Genomic DNA, 17869 nt, shown 5'->3' on the forward strand with positions numbered 1-17869 from the left:
TTGCGGGATGAACCTATTGTTAGATCATTGCGGGATGAACCTATTGTTAGATCATTGCGGGATGAATCTATCAATAGATCATAACCTTGGTCATTATCCCTCTTATAATATATTTCCGACAAGATTATATTATGTTAAACAGAGGTGCTGTTGTTAAACTGCTCATCTTTTGTGCATAGTAACGTTGGACTATGTAGCTCCTGTTAAACAGAGTTGCTGTTGTTAAACTGCTCATCTTTTGTGCATAGTAACGTTGGACTATGTAGCTCCAATAAACCCAATGTAGGGGGAACGAATACTACATTATGCAGTATATATCATGTGTTATTATATATACGACAGTGCAGCACACTCTAAATTCTACTTATATTAACTACCTTCTCCTTCAGATAGATTAAGCTAATGTTAGCCTTTTTAGTGCTGCCGCTATTTTCAACATATTATTCAAAATTATCGCTCTATAATCATTTTCTAAGAAATATCACCAAAAATCGATATTTTTACACATATAAGACATAATTAATAAATGACACCAAATAAATTATTTGGGCGTGTGGCGTAGTTGGTAGCGCGCTCCCTTAGCATGGGAGAGGTCTTGGGTTCGATTCCCAACTCGTCCATTTATTTTTTGGATTTTTGAAGCGTCTTCGTCTGAAATGATGTATTTGGTTAGTATACTTGTGCTAACTCTCGAGATTATTGATTATAGACATTCTTGGACACCCTCTATAAAGGATTTATAAAGTTAAGTATAATTCCTAGACTTTATCAAGTCAGATTGGTATCTCGCTTTAGTTTTTTGATGATCGTTCAGTGGTTCTTATTACATATAAACACAAGCAATATAAAAATGTTGAAATTTATTAGAGTGCTTCCAATGAATCTAATCAGAATTCAGTTATCAATGTTTAGCTAATATAATACGGGTATATATGTATTTTTTTTTAAATACTCTGGTACTTGTATATTATACTTAAAAACTGTTCAATTCGTTCGACTCATACCTCACAGCTTGTGATACATAATTCAAATCCTAATCCTAACTAGCTATTACTAGTTTGAGATAACAACAGATTTATTAGACGATTCCAAAATATGTCAGTTGTCGTCAATAGTTCAACCTCTACACAGTAGCTTCCGACAATACAGCTGTAGCATCCTAATGGCATCTTGATATTTCTCGATTAATTGGTTGAAATAGTTCAGGTAATCAAATATTCAAGGAATTCAACCTGTTACTTAGGTATGAATCCTTCTTATCATCAGTATCCTGTTGTTTTTCTAACTCCTGCGCAAAATTAGCATTGAGTGGCTGTTTCTCACTCTGATATATATTGCTATTTTCACCATTCTCTGAAACAGGATTCTGTTTATAGTTATCGAAATCCCAATGCCCGTTGTTTAGGTAAGACGAGAAATCATTATTTTGAGTAAATGTATTATCATACGCGTTTGACATTGTTGGTCCACCAAATGACATCAAACTTTGAGTGTCAAAATTATCACCAGATGGGAACTCTTGCATATCTTGAATCATACCCATATTGAATTGGAAATCAGCTCCATTATATGATTGCTTTTTCCTTGGTTGATGTTTGGTTAATTGAACAGTACATATCTGTAAGTTATCTAATGTCCCTTCAACCAGACAACCCTTTTCTCTAAAATGTATCAATAGATGGTTCCATAATAGATTTTTGGATAACGAACGTGGGTTACCTAAGATCACTAAACCATATTTGGCTCTTGTTAAACCAACATTCAAACGACGTGGATCACGTAGAAACCCAATAGCTTGTTGTTCATTGGCACGGACACAAGATAAGATGATATAATCCTTTTCACGACCTTGGAAAGCATCCACAGACGCGACTTCTACTTGGATGTATAATTCCTTGTCTAGTGCACCATTCATTTGCATGTATTTCAAAATGTAAGCCCTTTGACCTTCATATGGGGTGATTATACCAATTTGTTCTGGTTTGACACCATCTCTAAACAATCTCGTAATTATTCTTTCACAATTCATAGCTTCAATTCTATTTAAATAAGATGTACCATTAGCTGAAATTTCTTCTCTACCATAATTAGCCCAAAACATCATTGGTACAGAACGAATTGGCCATGGGAATGTACTATTTGAAACGGTTCTTTCCTCCACAGTGACACCATTCTGTAGACTACCTTCATAAAACATATTACTAGGGAATTCACTCAGATTTGGATTCATACGGTATTGTACTTCTAATCTGATTGGAACATGACCTAAAGAGATTAATCTTTCAAACAAGGATTGTTTTAAACCAGCATCTGCAGCTTTCCGTTCTAGGATGACTGGTCCCAGTTGTTGGTGATCACCCACTAGGATGACTTGTTTGGCACCTTTCACAATTGGAATCAAACATTCAGGTTCAGATGCTTGAGTACTTTCATCGATCAATACAGTTCTAAACTTTGTATCCAATCTCTTATCACCAGCACCAACACATGTACAACAGACGACATCTGCCTTTGACAGAATTTCGGATTCAGTCTTTCTTACTAATTTAACAAATCTTCTTGTATCTGATGCTGACAATTCACCAACTTCATCCTTTAATTTCAATAATTTTTTCAATTCACCTTGAGCACTTCTTGCAACAATATTATGTAATGCCAAAGTAGACACTGAACTCTCTACATCTTCTCTACTCTTGGCTGTTAATCTAACAACTTTCAAACCCAAGTTTCTCAATTTGGCTGCCAAATGATCCACGGCAACATTTGATGGTGCACAAACAAGAATTCTATCCTTGTGGATCTTGGATAGATGGTAGACAATACTTGCTGAAGTCACCGTCTTACCCGTACCTGGAGGACCTTGAATTAATGACAATGGCTTTTGAAGAACACTTTTCACTGCATTAGATTGTGAAGCATTCAATTTTGTGAAGTGAGGAATCGACATATCTTTTGGTAAAGGAACGTCAAATGAGATATCCACTACATCATGACCTAGAATCTTATAATACAAATAACCCGAGATGGATTTTTTATCCACAGCGAATTTTTTCAAAGTATCTTGCATTCTATCATATGACGTACCTTTCCAAATAAATTCTGCGGTGAAACCTGTAGTCAATTGAGTTGGAGGTGGAGTCTTACTTGGTTTCAACTCCAATGTGAAAGTATCCTGATAACTGTTTGGTAATCTAACAATATAACCACGGCCTTCCCAATCTGGATGTTGTAAGCCTGAATACCATAGGATCATCTCATCACCTACTGCGACTTTCAACTCATTTGATTCAAATGTAGACAGAGAGAATGAAGCCAAATGTCTATTGTTTAATGCAAGGGACCAAGACACGGAGATGTGTTCCAAAGCCTGCGATTCCTTCAATTGTTTATCATAATCTGCTTCTAATTTAATCAAGGGCCCGTAGGATCTCTGATATTCATAAGCATCCTCATATCTTAACAACAATGGCGGAATATCATCCTGTTCCTCGGGGGCGTCGATATCATTAATTGTTGCGTCTTTGTTTGATCTCCATTTCGCTTCCAATTTTGAGATTTGACTTGGTGTAATCAATTTAGCATTCAGTTTCTCCTCATTCGACGGTTCTTCAGCGACCCATGATAAAAACTGTCTCTCTTCAATCAACGGTTGCCATTGATCGGTATCCCAATTTGCATTTTTCGTTTGAGCACAAGGTGTTCTACATAATAGCACCACGACGGCTTCACTCTTTGCCGAGACAAATCCTAACAGGAAGACGTTTTTCCTACCACAATTGTAACATTCCAACACGGTGTCTCCCAAGTCCGAGTCTGGATGCAACGAGACCACGTTGTGATGAGCCAAAACCAGATGATTCACAATATGCGAACTATTAGCGCCATTCTTTGCATTACAGAACCATTTATTACATTGGTTGCATTTCACGACGCAAGTCGGGGAGTCGATTCCACAGTATGCACATGTACATTCACTACCGGTGTCCTCCTCTTCTTCTTCATGCCCGTGATGATGAGCGTCGATAGTGGTTTGTTGTTCATCGAGGGCCTCTAAATCGATGTCTTCAACGACAGTCATTCTGCTACTGTTATTATTATTATTATTAATATCATTACTTATGGAAGCAGTTTCATTTTCACTAGTGGTCCTAATGGCATCGTTACCATTGGACGTCATCTGAAGCTGATAATAATCGTTACTCCTTTCTCTCTCTGTCAGTGTATACAATGTGTAAACGTCCATTATGTAAGAGAGAGAGAGCATCTTAAAATTTCAAATAGTTCGATGGTGAAAAGAATACGACAAAAAAACTTTCAACGGTTAAGGGCCATCCGTACACCGCGCAGCGAATAAATGAAACTATTAAGATTATATTACATATACTATGTAAACGTATACTATGAAGCAAACGAGTTTGCCAAGGAGGTTTTAACAGCGGACGGTCTTCTTTCCAAAGTTGCTGGGGATCCCTGCAACTGTTCGCTTGTTGAGTTATGCCTTGATGCGTGGTAGCTGTGATCCTTCTGTCTTGTTGGAGAAACAGTGAACGATGAACAAGAGGTTGTATCTCTCGCACTAAAACAATCTTTACTATCGAACACTGAGCTCTCTGTAGCCGTCGTCGTCGTCGTCGTACTATTACTATTATTATTTATATCATCCGTAGACAATTCATCCAATTGCGACGAAACATATTTTTCCAAACCGTACACATGGGTCGGGATAGCATTGCAAGAGGACGACGACACATCATCTGCATGTCCACCACCACCACTACCACTACTATTCACCGACAACAAAGCTTGTTCCGATCCGTTATTCTGTATGATGAACGAGGGTCGTCTTGTTGCCTGTTGCACAAACAGCGAGCTGTTTGTCCTGTTTGGGGGAGCACAGCAGTACGGTCTTGAATAAGTGCGCGAGCGCCTCAACGACATTTCGTCGCTGTCGTCTCTGGTATTAGAAACACTGCTGTTGTCAAAGTGGTGATGCTGACAGAAATGTGGAGCTGTCTGCACTTTACGCAGTTGATGATGTGGTGGTGCCTTCGGCACCACCACCACCACCGATTCTAGATGTTCTTCTTCTTCCAGTAATGGATCGTTGTCGTCGTTCATCGTGTATATATTATCATCTGCATCGTCTACATCGGTGGAACACGGGTCCTGCACGGCTCGTTCAAAAATATCAGACATTATGTAGAATACAATACTATTACTTTGCTTATACATAAGTCGGCGGGTTGCGGTGGGTGTGTCTAGCAGACTAGAATTGCCAATCAAGCACGACTATATATATAGTGTTACCTGGCAGCCTGCCCGCCCTGCCAGTGTGCCCATCACCGTACTGTATTGCGAACCTCACAGGGGCAGGCCCAATGCGTTATATAAGAAACAGCTTGTAGTGCCATGATTATATCAGAAAGACGACTGATTAACTAACCGTCGCAGCCCTTCCTCTGCGGTGCGGTGCTGTGCGGTGTCGGCACTAATCGTTTCTGGGCAGTTGCGGGAGAACACGCCGCAGCAGCAGCGGGATCGACATTGTCCACCGCCCAAAGGGGGAGGGGGCCAGGGGGCTGCGTGCTGCGTGCTGTGGTGTGTGGGTGGCCTGCAGACACCGAGGGACGGCTGCTCTGTCTGCCCCGGCGAAAAGGCGGCAGGCGGAAGGAACAGAGGCCGGCTGGTATGTTCCGGTGCGCCCTCCGTGTGAGCCCTATGCGCAAACCCTAGGGTAATGCTGGGCTAGTGGCAGGGCTCAACACCCACACACCCTGAGTGGCGAACAGGAAAACGCTAACGAGGCGAGACGGGCAACGCGAGATGTTGGGTTTTGGTTTTCGTTGCCCTGGGGACGAGAGAAATATTTTCCATTCGATTACACATCCCAATGATCGTTAGATCGTGACAGGTCGTTACATAATAACGGCTGCCACTGCACAGGAAAGAATAGACTATACATATAGACTTATAGATACACACACACAATACCTCTTGGAGATTGCGGGCACAGGATGAAGGAGGAGCGTGTTTTGTTTTCAGAGACACTGGCTCTGCAGGATATCGATTCACAACTGTCTCTGCTGCTGGAACCACAACAGGCATCCAACGGCATCATAGCAAATGCTAATGACGATGAGGAGGAACGGGCAAGGAAGAAAGCTCAGAATAGAGCTGCTCAAAAAGCGTTCAGAGAACGAAAAATGGCAAGAATGAAGGATCTGCAGGATAGATTATCACAGAGTGAGTTCGAAAAATTCACTCTGTTACAAGAAATTGATCAATTGAAATTATTAAATATAGAAATACATACGGAGAATCAATTTCTCCGAAAGCAATCATCGAATAAGAACATATCGCAGGTCCCTCAGGGCTTGTCGCCTCCTACCAGCTTGTCGGACGAGAACGGTGCACAGTTCAATTCAACATCGTTCTCATTCCCAACAAAGGACACTTTTTTCAAGTCCCTCATGATCGATCAGTTTGGGGAAGAGTTTATTCAGCAGAGGCATTCCGACGACAATCAATACTCCGGTGTGCAGTTATTGTCTGTCCCGGCAACTTGGGAATATTTACAGAAGATTATTCAGAATAATCACGATATTGAATTCGATATGATTATGGTAATGAATAATTTGAAGAAAAATCATATTTGTGCAGAAGAAGGTCCCTCATACCCAATATACTTAATTAATCAAATGATCGTAAAAGCTATCGAAGCATCATCCTCCTCATCACCAACTATGTAAAAACTTTTTTTCTTCTTTCTTTTTTTTCTATAAAACATATATATATGTATATATTTAATGCAAAGTATCATTATCACTGTCTTCTTTGTTGTTACTATCATCGTCCTTCTTCTTACTATCCTCCTTTTCGATATTATATTTCCTTAACATGGAAATATCATTCGAATTTAAATATGGGCCCCCCGCAACGTTTTGGGCACCTAATGCAGCACGGGTGGTTATACCCGCTTGGGACATCTTCTTATACCAATCATTAACATTTCTTTCATTGGCCCCACTTCTAGTCATCTGCGAAGATAACGTGCCGAATAGATTATGGGTAGTAGTTGCACTCCGTCTGGAGTCCGCCATTGGTGTTACTATCGACGAAGTCGAAGGGCGACTTCTTCTCTTTCTTTGCCTACCACGACTTTGTTTCCTTGCAATGCCAATATTATTATGGCTGTTACTACTATCATTCGACTGGCCATAGAAGTCTGGTTGACTCACGTTATTATGAGGGAACGTATCCTGTACAGTCCGTGGCAACGTTCCCACATCCCCATCGTCATCGTCATCATCCCCATCGACTTTACGTACCCCTGTACGTATTCTCGTCACGACTTTCTCTAATCTGGAACCCAGCTTCTCCTTAGGAACACTATACTTGTTGTCCCTGTTGTCCAAATATGCGTTCTCTTCCTCGACTTCCGCCGTCTTCACACGTCTCAACAACTCGGAATCGTCTTCATGCATGTTGAACCCATTGTCCGCCACGGAATGGGTCTTGATCTGTTGCAACAAGTCCAACGGATAATTGGAATTCTCGATGGTTCTCTCCTTTGCCAAGGGAGGAGCCATCCCGGCGACAGGGAACACCCCGGGAGGAGACCGGACGGCATTGTTCTTGTTGCTAGTCCGACTCTGTTGACTCGTTATACTTTTCAGAGTGTTCACTCTCTCTAGCGTGGCAGCATTCCATCTGGAACTCGTTCCAGAGACCCCTGAGGGTGCATACGTCCTTGGAGCCACACTAACTGTGTCGCTGTTGGTGGTACGTAACGACATGTCGCTTGTGTTGGTGGTGGTCGTACTACTTGCATCGGAGCCCAAGATGGACATTGATGCCGACGCCGATGCCGATGGGGATGCCGATAATGGTAACCGACCAGGATACTGTTGTTGTTGAGTGTGGTCGTCATACTTCGAGTGTGTATGAGTATGGCTATTGCGACGACCCAGAAAGCTTTCCTTTTCATCCATGACATCCAGCTCATCTGAATCACTGCCACTATCGGTAACAATTGTTGCATCATGGGGTCTTACTGGCATCCGTACGACTCTGGAGTCCATATTCAATTCAGGTTGTTCATCTCTAGCTTCGTACTCTGGTAATGACAATTTTGCTCTGTCCCTTTCCACTACGATCAAATGTAGATAGAATGGCACGACTAAGCCAAATGCAGATCCGCCCACCATTGTCCCTAGGGATGCAGGAATTAATACTCTCCATATGTATCTGCCAACGGAGACGTTTGCACCACATAGCATTCCGATGAAAAAGGTGGTCATGTCAGCTACAACGTGAGTATAACTTGAAGAAACAAAGGTGAATACAGGTAAAAGGATCATTAAGAATTTCACATGGATTGGTTTTGCCATTAATTGTAAATATATTGCTAAACACACGAAGAAATTCCCTGCTATACTCTTTAAAAACGTTTGCATGAAGGAGTATGCTGCTTTATCTTCTGTTACGTATTGTGCACCGTATGACCAATCTTCATGCTCGCTTATCCCTGAGACATGGATGAATAAATATGATACGAATAAAGAGCCTGCAATGTTACCTAACCAACTGATAAACCATGAGATTAATAAATCGTATATTGATGCGGCTCCTCTTAGGACACCGACAGAAAAGAAGAGGATATTTGAATTATATAATTCTGCACCTAGCATAACCACATAAAATAAACCAACGGAATAAGTCAACCCACCTAAGAAGTTTAATAAACCTGGATTTTTATCTAATATATCCAAATTTTCAGAATGTGCCGCCACATAAAGTACAGAACCAGAACTAAATAGTAACCCACCTAAGATTGAATTTATTATTAAAGTATCTAATTGTAGTCTTGCCTTTTTCATGCATGTGGCCACAACAGCTAACGCAGCTTCATGAGGAGTGATATAATTTGAATCATCCACCATTTAACCAAATATATATATATATATGAATAGATGAGTAGATGAATATGCTGAAATGTAGGAAAGATTATTAGAGGGAAACAAAGATGCAATGAACTCTTAAATCTTATTTGTGTTTTTTGGACTTTGAAGAACAGAAAATGAATATAGGTTAATAATGTAAAAGAAAGTTAGATTCTTTCAATGGTTATAATTATAATGATAATAGCACAATATGTTATAGATCAAATAAAGGTAAAGATGACGTACTTCAATATTAAATATTGTGAAATACAATTAGTTCTCTTCTATATATATGGATGGATTATGAAATACAGAAGGAGATATATCAGAAATGAAGTGTCCAGTAATACTTTAGAGTTAAATAACAAACCAAAATCCAAAAAATGAAGAAGGTTGCAACAAACTTTAACGATGATGGACAGGCTGAACTTTAGCAATTTAATATACAAGTTTTCTTCGCCGTTCGATAATAATTGATTTTGTTCTATTGGTGATTTACTTTCAGAAACTCAAACTTGAAGGGAATAAAGATGTCTCTCTTCTCGTTTGAACCGAACCGAGTATGAAGAAGTAGTGCTACCAAGTTATAATTTGAAGAAACGAAAGGAGAATATTATTCGATTACTTCAGGTAACGTTATATAATTTGGCATTGATGTTGCGATTACGAGAACTATCAACAAATGGTATCTATTCTATCCTATCCCATCCTCCTCCTATTCTTCTACTCTGCAAAGCTGTTACTATTTTTATTGTTCTTTCTTGTTCTTGATATCATTGGCAGGTCCCTTTTCATTCCATATTACGTTCGTTGGCTTACGTATGTTTGCGCTGGTAATATGGTGTAACAGACAGTGTATTTGCATAATATACAGAGTGTTGTACGGTGTGTTCACAGAGAGAGCGAGGCATTTGCGGTTGGTTCATATCATTTTTCACTGTTTGCCTGCTCCCACGCGAGAACAAAGAAGGGGGTGGACAGGGAGTAGCCGAATGGGGCAGTGCCCGCGCCTGCGGCACCGTGTGGTGGGATGCTGCGACGGCCGCTTCCTGTTTGGGAGGGACCGCCCAGTGCACTCTTGCGTGCCGCAGACTGCCATGGCAACCCGCGTGTCCCCTATATTCATTGCCCTGAACGGAATAAGGAGTGACGCGTCAGCGTGTCTGGTTGACGCGTTTCATCAGTCTGGTAGAGGTACAGACAGGTTGTGTTGACTGTTACTATAGTTACTCATGCGAATGCGTGGTTCTGCCAACGGTGCGGTTGGTATAGTTGGGTTGTGCCGTATAAATAAGTGAGCTATACATACGTCAGACGTTGCTCGAAACGATGTCGATGTATATACTGTACTTTTGTGTCTGAAGGTTACGATGGAGCGAATATCTGTATATATCCCGCAAACACACCAAGGCCACTGCTTGATTTGATTCGATTCGACTGTTCAGTGCAAGAAAAAAAAATAAGAACCTATTAGATAGCAAGCTTGGGTGGGGGTGTGACAAGTTCGAACCAATACGGGTAATGCGTTGAATATATATATATATCTGTCTCTGTCTGCCTTCTAGTTCAGTAATATAAAGTCCTCTTTCTCTTGTAATATGGCAGATTCGCTAATATCGAGTGGAGTGGAGTGCGCCGCTCATATTTCTGAAAATGAAATTGAAAAACAATAACATTCAAACGTTATGTAAGGGGAACCTAGAAAAGAAAAACTATTTACTTAGCACAACCCTTAGAACATGACTAAATAAGGTTATAAAACCCACTTGTATTCTTTGCTGATATCCCCACCAACCCCTATGGATACTAAGTATAAACTAATAATAGAGCTACCAAAGAAAACTGATCTAAATAAAATCTCTGATCTCTTTGTAAAAAATTCAAGTTTTAATCAAACTGTCACATCTGATACCCCTATATACAATAATAGTAATAAGTCGACTCAGGATTGGAGAGAAGGCGACATCAATATACAGACCATAACAATACCAATGTATTCCTCGGAAGACGCAGATTCGGTAGTATCAAAATATTTAGGTCATGGGATAATTAAATTATTTAAATTGGAAAACACTGCTAGTAGCAATGAGGAGGACGAGCTTATTATACCAGGGGACGACACTATGGTCAGCATATTGTTTATCCCGACATACTTCACCGTGCATGACTTATTGCACTTCTATATAGGTGACGAAATTATTAATAATCAAATAACAAATTTTAGAATATTGAAAAATGTAGATGGAACAGTGGGTTTAAATTTCATGGTTTTAATGAAATTTAAGGATTCGATTAATGCAAGATTGTTTAAAGAGAATTTTAATGGCAAGAGTTTTAGTAAAGTCGATCCTGAAAAATGCTATGTCGTATCGATCAAAGAAATAGTATTTAGAAATGGTTTGTTCGGCACGGCAACAGAATCTGTTGCCATCACTGACACGGACACTAATACAAATATTCCATATCTGGTAAGGGACCCATTTACTATGAATGGTTATAATGATAACGAGATCGAATTGCCTACTTGTCCCGTATGTCTAGAGAGAATGGATTCACAGACTACAGGTCTGATCACGATTCCTTGTCAACACACATTCCATTGTCAATGTTTGGATAAATGGAAGAACTCGAGATGTCCCGTCTGTAGGTTCTCCAGTTTTAGATTGAGTAGGGATTCGTTATTGAAGCAGATGGGGGACTCCCCACAATGTGCCATTTGTAACTCTAAAGATAATCTTTGGGCATGTTTGGTGTGCGGGAACATTGGGTGTGGGAGGTACAACTCAAAACATGCCATTCAACATTTTGAGACAACATCTCATTGTTTCGCAATGGATATTAAGACGCAAAGGGTATGGGATTATGCGGGGGATAACTATGTCCATAGATTAGTGCAGAATGAAGTCGATGGGAAGTTAGTCGAGGTCGCTTTGAATATGGATCATCATCAGTCGGTTTCAGCTTCTTCGAATCGAGGGGATGGCAATACTACTGGGGTGGATCCGTTGTCGTCATCATCGGTTGAAAAGGATAGTGATATGCTGACTGATTTTATGAGACAGAAGGAGTACCATTTGGAGTATGTTCAAGTGTTGGTCTCCCAACTTGAATCCCAACGTGAATATTATGAAGAAAAACTGAAAGAAAATTCTACTGAGGAAAATATCACCAAATTGAAAGAAAAACTTTCTGAGTTATCTACAAATCTACAGGATGAACAACGACTCAGATTAGAAAAGGAGGTTCGTGTTAAGGATAAAAATGTAGAAAATGATCTAATTGTACAAGGGTTACAACAAAATTTAGATGGACAAACCAAACAGAATGAACAATTCGCTAAAGATATTGCTAAATTGAAAGCAGAAAAAACCGATTTGGAGGATCAAGTTAAAGATCTTATGTTCTACCTTGAGACTCAAGAGAAATTCAAAGATGCTACAGAAGAAGAAAGAAATGGATCACTTATAATTAAGAACCCAGCAGGCTCTGCCACCAACAAGAAGAAGAAGAAGAAGAAAAAGAAGGTCAAGATACCAACTTTAGAAGAGATAGGTCAAAAGTAAACTAAACAAAACAAAAAAGGTAGCCTATACGTCGAATCGAAAGGACCCTTCTCATCGATGACCTAATACATAGACAGACCAGGAACCAGAGTCGAACGGTCCTCATCGCTTCATACTCCTTTGATCATCTCACTCTATCCTTGTCTCTCTACGTGGGAACCTCACTGTGGGCCCGTTGTTGCGGACATCCGAAGACCATCGCCATTACGAGAAAAGAAGAAAGAAGAAAAAAAAAATTTTCAGCTTTGGCAAAGTGCGAAAAAATTAAGAACCAAGAGATGGTTTAAGAAAGTTTCACCATCTCATCAGCTTTTAATAGTTAATTAAGATACGTTATTTTTGATATGTAAAAATCTAGCTTACTTCTCTTGTCAGTCTTCTAAGAAAGATTTATTCTTTTTTCCGTAATTTCATTGTATAAAGTTCCTCGATACCAAGCAATTCATTTTGTTCTGTCTCATTCTTTTTTGAAGATCCTGGTTTCCCAGTTCAAATAACTAAAAATCAAAATCATAAACATGGCTAACAACAACATTAAACTATTGGCTCCTGATGTTCACAGAGGTCTGGCCGAATTGGTCTCCAAGAGACTAGGTCTTCCCTTGACAGATTGCGCTCTAAAGAGAGACCCAACTGGTGAAGTCAGTTTCTCCATTGGTGAATCTGTTAGAGATCAAGACATATATATCATTACACAAATCGGTTCCGGTATCGTGAATGACCGTGTACTAGAGCTACTGATCATGATCAATGCCTCCAAGACTGCCTCTGCTAGAAGAATCACTGCGATCATTCCAAACTTCCCATATGCAAGACAAGATAGAAAGGATAAGTCTCGTGCTCCTATCACTGCTAAGTTGATGGCTGATATGTTGACTACTGCTGGTTGTGATCATGTCATCACCATGGATCTACACGCATCCCAAATCCAAGGGTTTTTCGATGTTCCAGTGGACAACTTATATGCTGAACCAAGTGTCGTTAGATATATTAAGGAAAATGTTAATTTCGAAGAAGCTATCATTATCTCTCCAGATGCTGGTGGTGCTAAGCGTGCTGCTAGTTTAGCCGACAGATTGGATCTTAACTTTGCATTGATTCATAAGGAAAGAGCTCGTGCTAACGAAGTGTCTCGTATGGTCCTTGTTGGTGATGTCAGTGACAAGATTTGTATTATTGTGGATGATATGGCTGATACTTGTGGTACGTTAGCTAAAGCTGCAGAGATCCTATTGGAAAATAGAGCCAAATCTGTCATTGCTATTGTTACACATGGTGTGTTATCAGGTAATGCAGTCAAGAATATAAATAATTCTAAATTGGATAGAGTGGTTTGTACGAATACTGTTCCATTTGAAGAAAAGATGAAGGATTGTCCAAAACTAGCTGTCATTGATGTCAGTGGTGTTTTAGCGGAAGCCATTCGTCGTCTACATAATGGTGAAAGTATATCATACTTATTCAAACATTACCCATTGTAGAGTAAATCATTTATATATATTTTTGTCTTTTTTACATATATATATTTTTTCTGTTTTTGTAATTAAGATTAGATTTATTTTGATCTATTTTGTATATTAATAATATCAGGTATAATTTTATATTTGAGTGTGATAAAGGATGATAAAGAGTAGTATTATACTTATTATACTTTTATTTTAAAAATATATATATATATTTGTTTTATTAATATTATATAATGGGGAGGGGGGAGCGGAGGCGGATGAGAGAGAGAGAACGTAGAAAATAGCTTAATGTTCTAGGATTTGTAAGTTACCAGTAATGACAACATTTTCTAGGATAGAACCATTTGGAATATCGATCTTTTGACCTTCAGAACAAACGATGATAACGGTACCTTTTAGAGTAACATCCTTCCCAAGGAAAACGTTACCAGTGATTGTTAAATGATCTAATTCAATAATTTTTGGAATATGTGGAATTCTTTCACTGAAATTAGAAACTTTCTTAAAATGGGAGCCTAATTTAATTAAAGGATTTGGACCAAATCTTGATGGATCTATCTTTAATGCACCATGTTGTAAATAGAATAAATCGGATTTAACCATTAATAAATCAGAACATGTCTTAACAGGTAAGAATCTCGATCTTGGTACAACAACACCATGAGCACCATTGAAATGTCTAATGGCAGACCCACAAGCAGTTTCTAATTGTAAGACATTAATATCATGACCACCTCTTGAGATAGTCTTTTGATTTGGAATGATTTCCATTTCAATGGAACCTTGTTCTAATAATCTTTTAACGGCTTTCAAATTAATCCATAAGTTATTAGTATTGAAATTAGTGAATTTTCTAATATTTTTGAATTCATCAATATGTTCCTTTGGAACTTGTGCAACTTCTAATAATCTAACTTGACCATCATAATTAATCAAAGTACCACCTTTAACATCGGCACGAGTCTTATCTGTCAATTCCATAATATATTCGGCGCCAGTTTCGATCATATGATTTAAGATCTTTAAATCAACAGTAGCACCTAAATTATCACCATTAGAGACAAATAAAATTTCTCTACCTTGAGCAATTAAAGCATCCAATTCACCAGAAGATAATAACGATTCAAACACATCACCATGACCTGGTGGGTACCAGCAATCCAAAGGATCGTTATAATCCTGTGGAACAGGTAATAAAGAATCTTTTAGGACTCTTGGATATTTAGATTGATTAAAGGATCTAATTCTAATTCTATTAGCAGAATATTTCTTAATCAAATGTTCAGTGTCTTTATCGGTATTGAAAGAGTTCATTAGCAACAAAGGAACATCTGAATCATATTTCCTATTCAAGGATTCGATTTGTCTAACAGAAAGATCTAAGAAAGAATTACCGTCTCTAACTTCAATGACAGATTTTGGACCGACACAACCCATAGAGGTACCTAACCCACCATTCAATTTCAAGACGGCCAATTTAGATAGGGTCGAGACGTTTTCGTCACCTTGATCCGGAATGGTTTCATAACGGACAACTTCGTCAGCACCGGGAGACTTGATTCTATCCCAATCCAAAGTATTATCCTTTGAAGATTTTTCGATCAAATAACGTCTAAACAAAGTGAAAAATGAATCCAGCTCATTTTCAAACTTGAATCTCTTGTCATCGTCGTCCTTGACGGAGTCAGCCAATTTGTTCAAAGCATTACGCATTTGAGAAGCAGCCACGTTCGAAGTATTACTTTCGAACGCATAAGTAGATTGTGTCTTAATATGTTTCTTACCGGAAGACATGAGGATGAGTGTATGGTTAGTTTGTGTTTCTTACTAATTCCAGTTGCAGAAAACTTTTAGAAGAGAAAATAAAACGGTTCGAGGTTTCAACTTTGACAACGAGTCGAGAAATATACCAAATCTGAAAAGACTGAAATTGTTTCCTTTTCTATTTATATAATTTGTGCAACCTGCCCCCCTTGGTTGTTGAAGTTTCAAGGGGGGGGCACGTTAGCTGAACTAAACAGAAAAAGAATTTCAAATTTTTCACACAAAACGGAAAGTAAACAAAACAAAGAGAGCGTGGCGGGGGGTTGGTGGGGGAACCAGTCGTATCCAGTGATGTTGCACAGACACAAGCGTAGAACAAGTGTAGAACAACGGCAGCATTTAAGGGGTCGTTGCTGTTTCAGCAAGCAGAGAAGAGACAGCAAGGACAAACCCTGTCACTGCTGTCAAGTTAAGAAGAAGAATATATAATATTTTTATAGATGGATATAAGATGGGGGGAAGGGGGGAAGCTATGTAATGGGTGTGTGTCGGGAGCGACTGCTGTTGTGGACACTTAGGCACAACGGTTGGACAATTGACGCACGACAAGTTGTGGCAACGACCTGTCGTGGTTGATAATGTGGTTGATCTCCAGAACACTTGAACGAGGACTTGTAGTTGTAGCAACTGTATTTGCAACGGGGGTCGAGGCGATAGGTATGCTTGTAGTTGTAGTTGTAGAGGCTAGAGTGGTCGTTGGTGGGAAGACGTTACGTCCAATCAACCCGCCTAATAGGCCAGTACATTCGACTAGATCGTTCATGGCTTGTGTGACTTGTAAGATTTGAGTGTCTGTAGCTCCGGTGTGTGTATTGTTCGAGGTTATTGTCATCAATCCTCTTAATAAGTGTGCAGGCATGTCACGTAATGCTTGAACATCACGGCGAGCTTCCTCAATGGCTGCCCATACAAACCATCTTTGATTGGCAACAGTGTTGTTCGAGATAATATGTTGTAGCATTTGTTTGATCTCTTGTAAGATGTTTGTCAATAATGGAATCACGTCGATGTTACGTTGCAATTGTTCGATGAGTTGATGTTTGTGTGAGACTAAGGACATGTATCTGTTACATAATGAAGTGTTACCAGTAGTAGATGTAGTCATTTCCAGTGGTTGTTGAGAATTTGATTGAGATTCTCGTAGTGATTCGAAGAACTGTAACCTTTGAGTAGTTTGTTTATCGATTGATGAGAAATATTGTTGAGTGAACCCCTTGATGGAACGATTCGTTAAAGAGGTGTCTGCGGGACATAGTAACAGATCCACGATATTCAAAGCCATTTCAAGACGATGAGACACATGTGGTGCTAAACTTTGTTGCAATTCATGCCATATACCTATACTCATAGCTAACAAAATACGGTTTGGTTTCAATGCTTGTGCTAATAACAATGAACAGATGTATAAAGTGATATCATCATTATTACCCATGAGGGATGAGATTGGAACCATGGTAGTCATACGAGACAACGTCATATGAGCATCTTCTACAAGTTCACCCATTGACAATTTCAAAGCGTGATAGAATAAGTTATGTAATTCTACATTGGTACTATTGGTTAACATATTCGAGATTTCTTCTTGTGGGAATGGTAATAATGGAATCCATTCGTTATTGAATTGGGATTGGTATAATTTAGTTAGCAATGTCATGATTTTGTAATCTTTATCGTTGGAAGAGGAACATTCACTGTTGGTATTATTATTACTACTAGAACGTTCACTGCCGGTACTACTAGTGGAAGAACGTCTACTTTCACGTGGTGACGGTGGGGAGCTGACCCTATAGACCAATCCACGTCTATCTTTACGACTGCCCGTGTTTGGACCACGTTTTAAAGGCACTCTAAGAAACGCACACGACACTCCTAACCGTTCGCAGCTGTGGCATTGGCGTCTATGTGAGTCGTAAGCACAACGGACTCGACGTTTGTGGCATTCGTCACATGCTTGTTTCATTTTTTTTTCATGGTTTGGTTTATTAATTCCTGGCATCTTTAAATATATTTATATGTAGTATTTTTTTTGGTAATAATTTATGTTGGAACACTGAAAAGGACCCGTATAATGTCG

General features: G+C 39.3%; 8 protein-coding genes and 1 non-coding gene across 9 annotated transcripts; 4 read left to right on the forward strand and 5 right to left on the reverse strand.

Moving 5' to 3' along the window:
* Positions 1 to 547: 547 nt before the first annotated feature.
* Positions 548 to 620, forward strand: KABA2_12S01408. Its single transcript has one exon. It is a non-coding gene; the product is annotated as a tRNA-Ala (tRNA).
* A 590-nt stretch (positions 621 to 1210) lies between these two features.
* On the reverse strand, positions 1211 to 4264 carry NAM7 (ATP-dependent RNA helicase NAM7; the record flags this gene model as incomplete). The annotated part of the gene is made up of 1 exon (XM_041552793.1): positions 1211 to 4264. The coding sequence occupies one exon, from the start codon at positions 4262 to 4264 to the stop codon at positions 1211 to 1213; it is 3054 nt and encodes a 1017-aa protein (XP_041408727.1).
* Positions 4265 to 4398: 134 nt separating this feature from the next.
* Positions 4399 to 5232, reverse strand: ISF1 (Isf1p; the record flags this gene model as incomplete). Its single annotated transcript, XM_041552794.1, has 1 exon — positions 4399 to 5232. The coding sequence occupies one exon, from the start codon at positions 5230 to 5232 to the stop codon at positions 4399 to 4401; it is 834 nt and encodes a 277-aa protein (XP_041408728.1).
* Positions 5233 to 6014: 782 nt separating this feature from the next.
* On the forward strand, positions 6015 to 6749 carry KABA2_12S01474 (bZIP transcription factor; the record flags this gene model as incomplete). The annotated part of the gene is made up of 1 exon (XM_041552795.1): positions 6015 to 6749. The coding sequence occupies one exon, from the start codon at positions 6015 to 6017 to the stop codon at positions 6747 to 6749; it is 735 nt and encodes a 244-aa protein (XP_041408729.1).
* Positions 6750 to 6803: 54 nt separating this feature from the next.
* On the reverse strand, positions 6804 to 8942 carry KABA2_12S01496 (uncharacterized protein; the record flags this gene model as incomplete). The annotated part of the gene is made up of 1 exon (XM_041552796.1): positions 6804 to 8942. One exon carries the CDS (start codon positions 8940 to 8942, stop codon positions 6804 to 6806), a length of 2139 nt encoding a protein of 712 aa, XP_041408730.1.
* Positions 8943 to 10741: 1799 nt separating this feature from the next.
* On the forward strand, positions 10742 to 12505 carry ETP1 (Etp1p; the record flags this gene model as incomplete). Its single annotated transcript, XM_041552797.1, has 1 exon — positions 10742 to 12505. One exon carries the CDS (start codon positions 10742 to 10744, stop codon positions 12503 to 12505), a length of 1764 nt encoding a protein of 587 aa, XP_041408731.1.
* Positions 12506 to 13023: 518 nt separating this feature from the next.
* PRS3 (ribose phosphate diphosphokinase subunit PRS3) lies at positions 13024 to 13986 on the forward strand (the record flags this gene model as incomplete). The annotated part of the gene is made up of 1 exon (XM_041552798.1): positions 13024 to 13986. One exon carries the CDS (start codon positions 13024 to 13026, stop codon positions 13984 to 13986), a length of 963 nt encoding a protein of 320 aa, XP_041408732.1.
* A 270-nt stretch (positions 13987 to 14256) lies between these two features.
* Positions 14257 to 15765, reverse strand: KABA2_12S01562 (UTP--glucose-1-phosphate uridylyltransferase; the record flags this gene model as incomplete). Its single annotated transcript, XM_041552799.1, has 1 exon — positions 14257 to 15765. The coding sequence occupies one exon, from the start codon at positions 15763 to 15765 to the stop codon at positions 14257 to 14259; it is 1509 nt and encodes a 502-aa protein (XP_041408733.1).
* A 544-nt stretch (positions 15766 to 16309) lies between these two features.
* On the reverse strand, positions 16310 to 17791 carry KABA2_12S01584 (Zn(II)2Cys6 transcription factor domain-containing protein; the record flags this gene model as incomplete). The annotated part of the gene is made up of 1 exon (XM_041552800.1): positions 16310 to 17791. The coding sequence occupies one exon, from the start codon at positions 17789 to 17791 to the stop codon at positions 16310 to 16312; it is 1482 nt and encodes a 493-aa protein (XP_041408734.1).
* Positions 17792 to 17869: the final 78 nt, after the last annotated feature.

The sequence above is a fragment of the Maudiozyma barnettii genome (assembly GCF_903064755.1).
Source record: "Maudiozyma barnettii strain CLIB 1767 genome assembly, contig: KABA2_12, whole genome shotgun sequence".
NCBI lineage: Eukaryota > Fungi > Ascomycota > Saccharomycetes > Saccharomycetales > Saccharomycetaceae > Maudiozyma > Maudiozyma barnettii.